Here is a 13244-nt window from a genome sequence, read left to right on the forward strand (position 1 = left end):
TGGATGGCTTATAATTCGAAATTGTAATTGGGCTGAGGAAGTGGCGGGCGAGCACACACATGTGCGCAGCTCCACTTGTGTGAGTGCACTTGTGTGAGTGGTATGTGTGTGCATGAGCGCACACTACCCCACCACTCCCTTGGAACCATCACCTCTCCCCCTCCTGCTGGTCCAGAATGCCAGAAATATCGGGCACCAATGCCTTAACATATATTCTATGGAGGCGAAAAGAAACACGTCTCCTACCTTGCTTTCCACCAGTGAGATGAGAATCTGCTCCATGATGCTATTAAGGGCTGGAACAGAAGTCTGAATATGCCCAATTACTACCCCTATGGCAACTCTGGAGAGCTCATAGCTGAGATTTGTGTTCCTGCGGATCAACTCAATCAACTCAGCCCCTATCGTCTTTGGCACGGTGGTTACTAGGCCAGATGAATCTTGTTCCACCTCCTCCTCTGTATTGGCTGCCTTCTCGTCTTCCAGGCAAAGAGAATCAAAGTTTTCTACCCCTGTAGATGTGGCTGGTGTGGTCTTCTTTGTTTCTAAGGTCTTTTCACCGCCTGTATCTGAAACCTCCATTTGGGCAGGAGGTTGTGGGGCAGCCCTTTTGGTCTGAGGGGATTTGTTGGCACTCCCATGCTTTCTTTGCACTACAGGACTCGTATCTAAGCTGGAGGATGCCATGGTGAGGGCACTTCTGCTAGGAACAGGGGGAGGAGTGTTGTCGGGGCTGGGTGTAGCTGTAGGGAGACCTGATTCTGTGGAACCCGTGTACGAGGTATCCAGTGAAGTTGTGCTTTCAGTAGAGGTGCTAGAAACTGACCCAGAAGTGATTCCAACTGCATCTGAAAGGAAACAATTGACATATCTTAGCAACAAAATCAAAGGAAAAGAGAATGGGTTAAAAAAAAAACTGCAAAGGAAGAGTTCATTAAGAACCTTATTGCGGAAGCTTTCAGAGTAGTTAAACTACTTTTCTTGGTTCATTTATCTCAAAGCAAAATTGTATTAACTGTCTCTTGGGTATTCCTGATCGCCAATCTTTTTGAAGCAAAGGAGATGTCTGTTCTACCGAAAGGTGTTTTCGTGTTTTGACAGGAAAGTATCCATGCAGGAGCAGAGTTTTTTAGGCAATACTTTTCATTTTATGCCTACAGATATTGTTTTTTTTTAATAATGCATCATTTATTTGACATTAAAAGAGAGAAAAGAAGCCTATTGTTAAAAATCCCCAATGATTTTTTATGCAATGCTTTCATGGAGCACGGGAGAAAACAGTACACAGCTTGCCTAAAAGCAGAGGTTCACATCTGGCTGAAAACAATTGACTCCTTTTCCTCACTCATGTGGCCTTAGGACTTGAAATCCACTTATTCCCTAATAGCTATGGCTCAGATGCTGATGACCCATTTACACCCAGGAGAGAGAAATGGTAACTCCAAATTCTTCAGCACTAGGGAATCAAGTACAGATGATATATGTCTTGTGAATGTAACTGAAACATAAACTCATGCTGATTTGTTGTATTGTTTTAATTACATGGTCCAGTTAGCCAACCAATGCATTTTCAACAAGTTCTGCAGAAAAGTGAACTTTGGCTACAGCAATGATTGCTGAAAAGACTAAGCACAGAATACATCTGGGAAGTGCTTCATTGAGATCTGGCTGTCAGTCCTCTGAGAGACCAGGCAGGAAACACAGTCAGACAAGCTAACTCTACTTTATCATAAAGTTACATTAAGAGAATCTTGCAAGTGTGACCGTCCTTTGGCTGTGTCTCTTTGCAAGAGGAGTCAATAGTCTCGTAAGGTCATTTCTGCTCATCATTAAACAGGAGGGAATGACATTTTCCAGGCTTCCCAGATCCTTCTTCATTATTACTGAGCCACAACTGCCAATACTACATGAATCCATTCTTTGCTTTCCTTGAGCTCTAAATGTTTACATTTACATGGCCAGCATTGTTAAGGAATGGAATTAATCAGTGAGGACTTTTGCAGTGCATGGACTATGCCTAATAAATCAAAAGTTAATGAATTAGACTTGTACAATCTATTTCTCTCGGCTAACCTGAAGAATATAGTTTTCTTATTGTATTTTGTAACAATAAATTTCCATACTTGCCAAACTCCAAGTAAGCAATGCTTGTTTGTGCACACAATCTAAATGCTGAGCTGTCTTATTTAAGATTCTGTCTGTGCTTCCTGTGTTTTATTCCTTATCTTCCCATCCCACCAAATACTCAGTTCCTCTCAGCCAGTCTTTCATAGTTACAACAAGGAAGATTATTTGAAGCAGCAAAAAAGATAGTTTGTTTATCTGCAGAAGAAGAAAAAACACTTCTGCATTCAAATGCCAACAATACTGATTCTAACACCTGATTAACTTTGGACTCATTCTCATGTCCTCCTGCCTGCAACATGAATGTGCCCCTTTATAATAACTGTTTATATGACATATCCTGAAGTCATTGTCTGAATCTCATCCTAAACCAAAGGTTGCTTATATTTAGCTGTTTCAATGTTAGTGTTCTCCATCTTCTCCCAGTGCAGTTTTTATTGTGAACATAATGCAGGACATCTTGTTAATAAGGTGGATGATGATGTAGACAAGGGTTGAGATCTGCTCAGTTTCTATACTGTCTACTTTTGGCAGATGCAGGAATATCCCCTGCTCTCCAGATGTAGGCACTATATTCTATGGCTTTTGTAGCCGAGAGGCTCAACATCTGGCTTCTGCACAAGAATCTGTTCAAGAACAGACATGTCCGTCTGAAGCACATGCCAGATCTTACAGGTATTTAATATACACAGATTTAGCAAGCTTTTGAAAAAGCACTCCATCTGTGTTTTTTTTAAAAAGGACTAGAACTCTGAGCTTCACAGATCAATTTAAGCCAGGGGTGTCAAACTGGTGTCCCGTGGGCTGGATACATCACGTGCAGGCCACACCCACCCCAGCTCCGCGAATGGGAAACACATTGCGAAATGTCATGTGACAGCAATGCGACGCAGTGAGTTTGACACCTGTGATTTAAACTGAAAACAGATAAGGATTCTCTCATCAATGAGTGTATTGCAAGGGTTCCATTGCTTCTGTCAAAAATGGGTTTTACGTGGCAATCTACTATTTTACAAACTGTATCACTGAGAGAGAACAGGACTTGGTAATCAGGGCACCCATAACTCATATACCAGCATGCTTTTCTGCCAGTTCATGGACCGAAGGAAAACATTTTAACAAAGCCGTATGCAATGAGGCCTTTAGGGCACACATGAATAGCAATCCCTGGAGATCTTCCATCTCTCTTTCCTGGGCTCCCGGTCCACCTAATTTGTATTTTTAATACGAAGGAAAAATTAAATGGGAAATTGGCTTCTGCAAATCAAAATACCAGCCCCTAGCATCAGCTTTATTTATTCAAATTACCCTAGGATCTCTATAGTCCAAAATAAACCCCACCACCACCAGCCCCAAAATTAGCTGGATATAGATTACGAGGAAGGAAAGATACAGGGAAAGAGGTGGCTGGAAGCATTTTACCTATTGGTAAAAGGATGTTTTAAGAGTCTCCCTTTACACCAAGGCAACATTTTTCTAAATAGGAATTCTCCACCCCAGCAGCCATTTGCAAGAGAATTAGGCACATGTCCTCAAAACTCTTAACTGTACCGAACAGTTCCAAATGACTGCCTGTGCTCACCTAGATCACTCTTGTTTCTTGGTGCTTAAAGTATAAAGTATAGAGTAGAATAAAGTATTAAGACCCCCGTTTTCTGAGCTTCAGAAAACACCCTTTTAATTTTCCCATCTATTTTAAAGGGAGAACTGGAAATCTCTACCTGTAATCTAGAAGGACTAAAGAAATAAATAGTATTTATTATGGAACCTTCTCTTCCTGCTTGTCCAAGATACAGTGGTTAAACATAGACAATTTTGAATGGTCTCTACCCAGAACAAATTAGTTGTGGTTTTTCCAAGCATGGACCAAACCATGTATGTTTGGCAGAGATGTCCCAGGGTTGGAGATAGTGAGAGTGGAACATAAGAGAAGATTAACAGAAGGAATGTCCAGGGAAGATTGGGTAGGGGGGTTTGGGTATACAAGTAGTCCTCGATTTATGACCATCATTGAGTCCCAAATTTTAGTGGCTTAGCAAGACATTTGCTAAGTGAATTTTGCCCCATTTTATGACCTTCCTTGCCATAGTGAATCATTGCAGTTAAATTAGTAATTTGAGTATTAAGTGTTAGAAGGTGACAAAAGGAGATCACATGACCCCTGGATGCTTCAACTGTCATAAATATGAGTCGGTTGCCAAGTGTTTGAATTTTGATCACATGACCACAGGAATGCTGCAACGATCATAAGTGTGAAAAAACAGCCATAAGTCACTTTTTTTTTTAGTGAAACTGCAACTTCGAACTGTCACTAAATGAGTGGTTGTAAGTCAAGAACTATCTGTACACTGCTTAAATTCAGGTGTGACAAAGGAGAGGCAAGAGGAAGAAAGATGCTGGGCATGTGACTTGATAGGAGCTGGGAGAGAGAGTATTAAGATCTATCACCTTTGTCTCACGGTCCCTGCAAGATTGTTCTAGACTCTGCCTTGGCAGAAATCCAGAATAATTGAAAAGTTCTGAGTTTCAGTCCAGTTGAACCATGATCTACCTGGAATGGTTTGGCCAAATTTACAAGCTATTGTGTGTTCCTAATCCTGTACTTTTAATTTAATACAAGAATATGGATGTTTTTGTATCATCTTTCACCTCAAATGAAATCATACAATAAATAATCTATGTCAAGTTCCTCATCTGTGGCAGTTTGATGCTGTGGGCTTTTTTCCTATTTGCTTTCTCCCGTGTGCCAGAAGACCACATTAATTGAAAGTTGGAACAGTAGCAGTTCCTTCTATCATTTATCTTTGAAGAGGAAATAGAAAAGCATATTTTTAATGACATTTCCTCTCAGAAACTTGCTCCTAGATATGCTGTGACCAGTTTTAGATGGTGAAAACAAATTTCAGGATTGCATTATCAGGTTGTGTGTGCAAATGGGAATGTCTATTTTCAGAAGAAAAGTTTATATGTTTCACCTGATCAGCAAATGTACAAAATAAAATGGAAGCTTCAGCCTGACAGCCTGAGTTTATTTGGAAACAAGTTGGACTAGATTCAAGAGAAAAAGATATGCTAAATACATATTACAGATCAGACTGCAATTTAATTTAATTCCCAAAAACTCCACTCTGCATGTATTATTTTGAAATGTACAAATTTTAAGAATTGTGTACTTTTCTGCTGGAGTTCAGTAACATCTGAAAGACCACAAGTGGCCCATCTCTGGAGAAGTTCCATTTCCTGCCAATTCACTAGTATTTTCTTTTTCATCCTCAAGAGAACAAGGAGCCACTTGCTGCCAAGCCAGTGAAGGTGATATTTAGCATTCTTCGATCCTCAATAGTATCAACATGCAAGACAATTTCTTACTTTTAATGGGCGCAGTTGTCTGAACATTCTTGCGTTTCTCTGGTGGTGGAGGAATAAGAGGAGTGGCACGGCATGGCTGTGCAGAAATCTAGAAGAAAGCATTTTAGAACAATCAATGTCATCAGCGAGAGCAATGGTAATGTGTCAAAAACATTATTTTCTAGGCAACAGCAAATTTGTCCCAATAGTGCTCTTTTCATTTCTGAAAGATGCCTCTAGAGGATAACATTAATAATCAGCTTCCTGTATGAACCTAGCACAACATCGGAACACGTGTTGCCTCCCTCCCTCCTTTAAGACAGAAAAAGCTGCATGTTTAATTGCTATGTTCAGCAAAGCGCCAGACTCCTGTTGCACCGACCTGCCAAACACATACACTCTCTATCGCTCACAGCCCCTTTGCAGAGGCAGCAAGCCATGTGCACATTAGAGGCACTGGGAGTGATCCATGCAACAAATTATCCTTGTGAAAGGATAAAGACAAAAGACTGAACCCTGCAGGCTTCCTTCATGTTAATGCATCCAGAGCTTTTTTTAAAAAATTTAGACTAGGAAAAGCATCTCAGAGTAGGAAAGGCCATTTACGATGGCATCATTCCTCACAGAGGCCCATGACAAGAAAAGCACTGAGTGGTGCAGAGCTTCCTCCAGTTACTCCACTTCTCAAAGTCTTACACATTTTCTGGACGCAAAGAGGGTTGGGAATACTGACTGCAAGGCTTTCTCTTTTATTTGGAGGAAGGGATGACAGCAAGATGGGCTAGATCAAGGGTGTCAAACTCAAGGCTTAGATCTGGTCCACGGGGTGCTTAGATCTGGCCCACGTGGCCAACCTGGAAACAGAGAAGGACTGGCCCGCCAGAGAAAATGGTCAAACACAACCGTGATGCGGCCCTCAATGAAATTGAGTTTGACACCCCTGGGCTAGATGTTTCCCTCTGGCACTACACCAGCATCTTAACACTTGATTTCCTTTGTCTCAGCAGCACTGAAACAACACAATATGGACCCGGTCTCTATAATGATATAAGTTCTTGTGTGACTATGCAGCACAGTCTGTTTCTCAGACAACATATTGGGATGCATTTAACATCTCAGTCTGCTAAGCTCACTCTGAAAGGCGGTCCTTGGGTTATGACCACTCATTCAACAACTGTTCAAACTTAGTAAGAATGCTGAATGAGGTGGACATGACTGATCCTCAGAGTTCCAGGTGTTGCAGCACATCCCCCAGGGTCACATAATTGGAACCCAGGCTCCCAGAGAAGGGGAAGGCCAGCAAGAAGTTGGAAGTCACTGTCATGCAAGATGCTTTCTTAAGAATCCATGCAGTCCTCACTTAACAACTGCAACCAGGACTGCTGGAACTGCTGTTGCTAAATGGCATGGTCAAGTGATGCCACACCTGACCATGTTTGTGTTGCTTAGCAACGGCAAATCCAGGCCCACCTAATGTCATGACCCAAGGACTCACCTGCACATTTTTTTGACACTGATAGCATTTTTCTATAAACTTCTGCTGGGATACAGGAGTAATTAAGATGGTTTAACCCAAGTGGGTTGATGGATCTAGATGCTTTTCTGAATGTAACTTCACAAATTTCCAGCCTAGTTTGTCATCAGTACTGATAAACCTGGCCAATTTGTGGCACACGAAATTCATCCAGATGGTTCCTCAATGCCCTCTTCTCTTCAACAGACATCACATGGCATCTTGGGGCACCAGACTATTGAAAGGGATGAAGCAGACTAATAGTAGGCTGGAGTACTGTTGCAGAAAATCTGGGTACAATTTGATTTTTACATGGATTTGAGTTCTCCTCAAGGCCTGCATGCAATCCTATTTTGTGACAATGGATATAGCAGAGAGGGTTTACTTCTTCTCTACCTCTGTTGCATTTGCATTGAAGAGTTCTGCAAAAGCTTTTCAATGCTGCACAGTATTTCTTCCATTAAGATATTGAGGGAAGGGAATCAGAACAGCTCGAAGCTGGCTGAGAGCAATTTTCCATCATTTTTGTAGAAAAGACTGAATTTGCTGCAGATTCCAATACTGAGGAAGTTCCTATTCATATGGATGTGTTTTTTTTTTATTGCTTATACATACTGACGATGTGGAAAAGTTAAGGCCCACCATCTGCTTGCTCAACTCTTTCCCCACCTGGTTAACTAATTAGTCACACTGGAATCACCCATAGTTACCAGAAATGATTAATGACTTCTTCAGCAAAAAAAAGTCTTGCCACTTACTTAAAAAAGAAAGTTATGTGACCTTTATTGAAAAGTCCTCTTTGCACCTCGAAGAGTTTTATAATTATAAGCCAGGCTCTAATATTCCATTTCTGAATAAGATGGTTGAGAAAACTATAACCTTGCTGTTCAAGGTGGATAATGAAAGTTGATTATCCAGCAAATGAGTTACATTGGAAATCAGTGAGGAGAAATGCAACACTGGTATGGAGGAGTACTGAGGTAGCCCTGAGGAAGATACTGTATGTAGCAGCCATTAGGAAAACATGAGCTTGGCCAAAAAAAACCAGGACGTGATGAACACTCAATATTCCTCACCTTGATTCTCTTGAATATAAGAGAGAATGAAATCAAAATTCTGTCAGGCTTTCTGTCACCTTTTTAATAAAAATAAATCAGACTTCCAGTAGTTCCTATTTCCTGACCTGGAATGCTTTGAAGGGCTGCTATTTGCTAGATCTCCTTCATTTCTTGGCACTTTTCAACACCCCTGATGGAGTTGGACATCTGGAGAATTTGGGCCTTAGGGAAATTGTTTTGCAGAGATTGCAGTCTTTCTTGCCAGGACTCATCGAGATGGTGGGTGTTATGGTGTCCCATGAAGCTCTATCATATCCTCTTGTTCAATATCTACCGGAAACCATTGGGGAGATTATTTGGAACTTATTCAGAACTTTGGAATGGGGTGCCATCACTATGCTTGTGCCAGTTCTGTTGCTTCTTTTATTTAATTCCACAGGAGCAATCAAGATAACGGGCAGGATGAAGGAGAACAAAATTAAATTAAATTCAGACTAAGAGTGGTGCTGTTGGTAAGAAGAAAACTGGATTCAGGGATGGATGTGAGGCTTACTTTGGATGGAGCAACATGTCCCCTATAAGAGCAACTTTGCACTTTGGGACTTCTTCTTGACTCCAGCTGTCAAGATATACAAATGATGGCTGGATCAAAAACAAACAAACAAACCACACCCTATCTACAAAACTACAGCCAGATGGGATCCTCTTTTCTTGAGCCAGTTGGATTTAATGACATGGAGCTATTTTCTCAGAAACAGTGTATCAGGTCACAATATATCCTAATGCAACATTTATTTTATTAATATACAGTACATATTAGGGCTGGGCGTGTTTAGGTTGCTTCTTTCCTATAAATGCATTTCATGTCTAGAAAAGGATGATGCGTGACCCCACCAATTATTGGATAAGTATATAGTGGATGCAGGTATAATTTTTTTTTTGCATGGCCCTATTTTAATGTTGGATTTTTATTGTTTATAATCCTCATTCCTCAGAAGCTACAGCTGGTCCAGAATGCAATGGTGCAAGCAGCAATGGGAGAGCCACAGTATACCCATGGGTTCCCAATCCTTTATGAACCATACTGGTGGGTGATTAGCTTCCATGTACAATTCAAAGTGTCCTATAAGGCCTTCATAGCATAGGGCCTAGTTCTTTGAGGGACCACCTGTCTCCAATAGTCTCTGCTTATCCAGTAACATTGGACAGAATGGGTATGCTCCAGGTGCCTTTGATTAAACAGGGTCATCTACCAGCTACCTCCTCTCTGTTGCACCACCTGCCTTCTGAAACAGCTTCCCCCAGAGAGCCATATGGTTGTCACTCTGCTGATATTCTGAATGTTCTTGAAAACCAGGCTGTTCTCCTAGGTCTTGAGGTAGAATGGTTCAACTGAGTCCATGTTGGTTATTTTTTTTTTTTTTTTGCTTGCTTGTATGTTTTTTTTTTATTCTTTTGCTTTTTGAAAGTTTAAGCTGTCCATAATCATCTGGCGTCTAAATTTAATAAAATACATTAATAAAAAGCATTAGAGTAGGACAGTGTTTCCTCCTGTCCATTTTCTTCTCCTTTTATAAACCTTCATCTCTGAGACCAGATCAGCTGTCATATTCTCAAATGGCTGTAATCTTAAGAATATGTAAACTCAGGCTGATCATGTCACTGTGAGCTAGAAAGGCCTTTTGGGGAGAAAGTGTGCATGGGGGGGTGGGGATGAGAGGGAAATGGCCAATGGTAGACAGATATCCAAACTGTATTTTGCTGAAGTCTGAATGTATGCTGATCAAAAGAATATGCATTTTAAACCTATTTCCACAGCAGCTCTATCTTACCTGAGAAAACTGCCCTATGTTATCAAAGCATCTGGAAACAGACTACACATTCTCCAAGCACTCAAAATTCTTCAAATCCTACTATCCAATGATTTTAACAGAAAGAGGGGATTTGTTGCCCTTCATATTCGTTTCCCAGATGCAAACAGTACTTAATCAATTTAATCAGAAACAGGCTATTTAGAAAACAAAAATTAAACCTAAAGCTAGAAAATCACTTTTCAAATTAAAGGGAAGAGATTGAAGTTTAAAAATTATATCATTAACAAACACACACACTCACCCACCCCAAATACAAATATATTTCATCCTGATTCTGAGTACATCATCTATTTATCAAAGTGCAAAGCACATTCTATTTGGAATACACTGAGAAGAGATTGGCCACAAACTGGATTATAGGAAATTGTCTTCCCATTATTTGTCAATGCACTTCACTGATACAAAAGGATCATGACAGGGAATAGAGATGGGCAGAGGAGTTCTGCCTTTCATTTTTCTCCCCATGAAAAAATCTAACTAGCTTTTATCTTCTTTTCCACACAAAAAAAAAAAAGCCCAAAGGCTAAATGAGTTTATTTCTCTTGGGTACAGATGTCAACACTCAAAAAGAAGTTATTTTGGAAGGCGACAGGTCCTGTTCCATCAATTTCCATCAACATTAATTTCCCCATTCTCCTGTATTTCCCAATCATAAGAGCTTGCCTTCATTTAACTAAGACATAAGCTTGTACCTTGCAGAAATTTATTTCCCTGCTATATCATTAACTTCGGAACTAACAAAAACATATATGCAAAATAATATTCACATAAAACTCTGTCATTTATTAATCAAATTTGTACATCCACCCATCTTTTCAAAGGAAACTGGGCAGGATACAACAATAAATAAAACAACTAATATAAACAGATAAAAATCTTTTTAAAAACCACAGCAGTAAATAATATTAAAAACAAAAATACTAACCCTGAGTGAAGGGAGGATAGAAATGGCCCCCTCAGCAGTGGGGCTGAGGAGACAAACCTCTAGTTCCCTGGGAACCCCAGGCCTTGCAGTGTAACCAAGTCTTGAGGGCCTTTTGAAAAATCAAAAGGGACGGGGCCAATCTAATTTCAGGGGAAAGGATGTTTTATAAGACAGGAGCCATAGCAGAGAAAGCACTTCTTCTGGGATCTATCAGGGACAGATCCCTAGCCAATGGCACTCTCAGAATGCCTTCTCTGTGATATCTAACAGGAACAGCTGATGTAACTGGGTCTCTGTCTCACCTTTTCTGCATTCAGTTTTTAGTTTAAGTTTAGTTTACTTTAACATTAGTAACAAAACATATTTAAGGCAGCCTTTCCCAATCAGGTGCTCTGAGATGGGTTGAAATTATTGCATTCAGAATTCCCACTCAGTCAGCCATACAATTATCCCAATGAAGATCTGATAATCAGTTAAATTCTTCATATTTAACTAAGGCTCGGAGAGTATTGGCAGAAGTGAATGAGATAATAAACAGTAGCATACTAAAAATATATTCCTGCAACACAATCAACTCTTTAAAAGTATATTGTGATACTGCTGGATGTCCTGATAAATTTCATTCCTAGAGATACTTAAAAACCAGTAAATAAAATTCTAGATCACCCCAGCCTAGTCTAACATAAAACAGCCATTTTGCAAAAGTCATCTTTTGCAATCATCAAAGTATATGAAGAAGTCATTGCTGCCATTCATTTTTGACTGGTCTTAGACTGTAAGACTATTGAAAACACTGTTCTCCATTAACTCACAAAAAAGTTAGTCAGCAGGTGAACAAAATTTATTAACAGATGTTCACTCTGGTAGGTAAAATGCAGCTTTTTACTCATTCCTTTTCCCTATTCAGGATCAATATAGAGAGTCAACAGTACATCTTAACACCAGCCAAGCAATTGGTTCTGCTTGCCTAGACTCGAGCATGCTGGAGAAAACTTACAAATAAAGCAAAGGTCCTACCTGGTAAAGGTCACCTTCTTCCTCCTGGATGTCTTTGTTAGGCAAACTGTGGTGTCGTTCATATCCAGTTCTGCAGACACCATTGGGTTGCCTGGCTAGATCCAGATGATCACTAGTGGATGAGGTCATTCCTTGAGTGGACAGTGAATGCCCTTTGCGGGAAACTGTTTCCTTTCGATGATGGATCAATTTTCTGATAATGTAGCAAAGAATCACACTGAGAAGGTAGGTTTCAGGAATGTCCAATATATCAGCGATACAATGAGCTGAAATCTGTATACGTAATGAGCACTTTTTTTTAAATCAAGGGATAAATCAAGCTATTTCCTTTACCTATATGAACTAAGGTATAGGGAACTAAGAAGCTCCTTATTACCCCATGAGGAAATTCAACTACAAAAGATTAATGCTACAGGGATGGAGACAATCTGATCATTTTTCAAATGTTACTGGATTCAGTCTCAATCAGCATGGCTAATGGTGAGGATTGATGAAAACTGGACTTTAAAATCATTTATGGATCATAGATTCTTTTAGCTTTAGACTACCACTTTTAATTTAGATTACAGAGCATCTAGCTCCACTGTAAGTCATTATTTTGTCAGTTAAGAGGATTTTTGAATTAGTGATATCATAATTTGAATAGTCATCTGAGAAATTTGTTTACATCAAATGTGATTCTTGAAAAAAAATCACATTCTTCTGCTCTATCAATACATCCTCTCTTTAGCTTGACTTTTCCTGCAGTCCAATTTTCCTTTTCTCCTATACCTAGCCTTTAATCTCATTTATCTGTAACTTTCTCTGGTTTATTTCCAGCATACTACTACTGCTTTCTCTCTTAGATTGATTCATTAATTCATTGATTCATTCATCTTGATATTCAATCATTCTCTTCCATTTTTCCACTCTTTCAAATGATGCTATGCCTTCACAAACATTGATACTGGTCTGCAAATCAATATTCAATTCTTTGGAAACAAAGGCACTCCAAGGGGGAAACAAGATGTTAAAAAATAGAGACATCACCATACCATGTGACTTAAATAAAGTGCTACATGGAGAAAAGATGAATGAAAGAAAAGCCAGCTTAGTACTTCTTATATTACCTAGCATGGTTTTAATTATGACAATGTAAAGTTTAATTGTGTTTTGTGTTTTCTTTCAGATAACCATATACTGTGCTGAATGTTTTTGTTTGTTTTACTTACTGAAGAACATCCCTTTGTTCCAAGTTGTATTTTCCTCCATTCTTCATTGCCTCATTATGAATGGCTTCAATAGCTCTATCAATAGATTGCAGAACCACATCTTGTTCTAGCACCTAAGGAACACAACACATGCTACATTAAGCATATTCATCTTCCCATCAAGGTTTATAAATA

At 39.6% G+C, this 13244-nt stretch overlaps 1 protein-coding gene across 2 annotated transcripts in view; it reads right to left on the bottom strand.

The window, feature by feature from the left end:
• NCKIPSD (NCK interacting protein with SH3 domain) overlaps window positions 1-13244 on the bottom strand; it is a 107867-nt gene that overhangs the window by 38987 nt on the left and 55636 nt on the right. For both annotated transcript variants that reach the window (XM_087954710.1, XM_087954711.1), the window contains exons 2-5: window positions 13071-13183; window positions 11860-12052; window positions 5494-5581; window positions 247-848 (exon numbers count right to left, since the gene is read on the bottom strand). In XM_087954710.1, the coding sequence (XP_087810836.1) occupies window positions 247-848; window positions 5494-5581; window positions 11860-12052; window positions 13071-13183 (996 nt within the window). The remainder of the gene's footprint in view (window positions 1-246; window positions 849-5493; window positions 5582-11859; window positions 12053-13070; window positions 13184-13244) is intronic.

Source organism: Notechis scutatus, chromosome 2 (assembly GCF_049901735.1).
Source record: "Notechis scutatus isolate UNSWTSFEM ecotype Mainland chromosome 2, rNotScu1.2, whole genome shotgun sequence".
NCBI lineage: Eukaryota > Metazoa > Chordata > Lepidosauria > Squamata > Elapidae > Notechis > Notechis scutatus.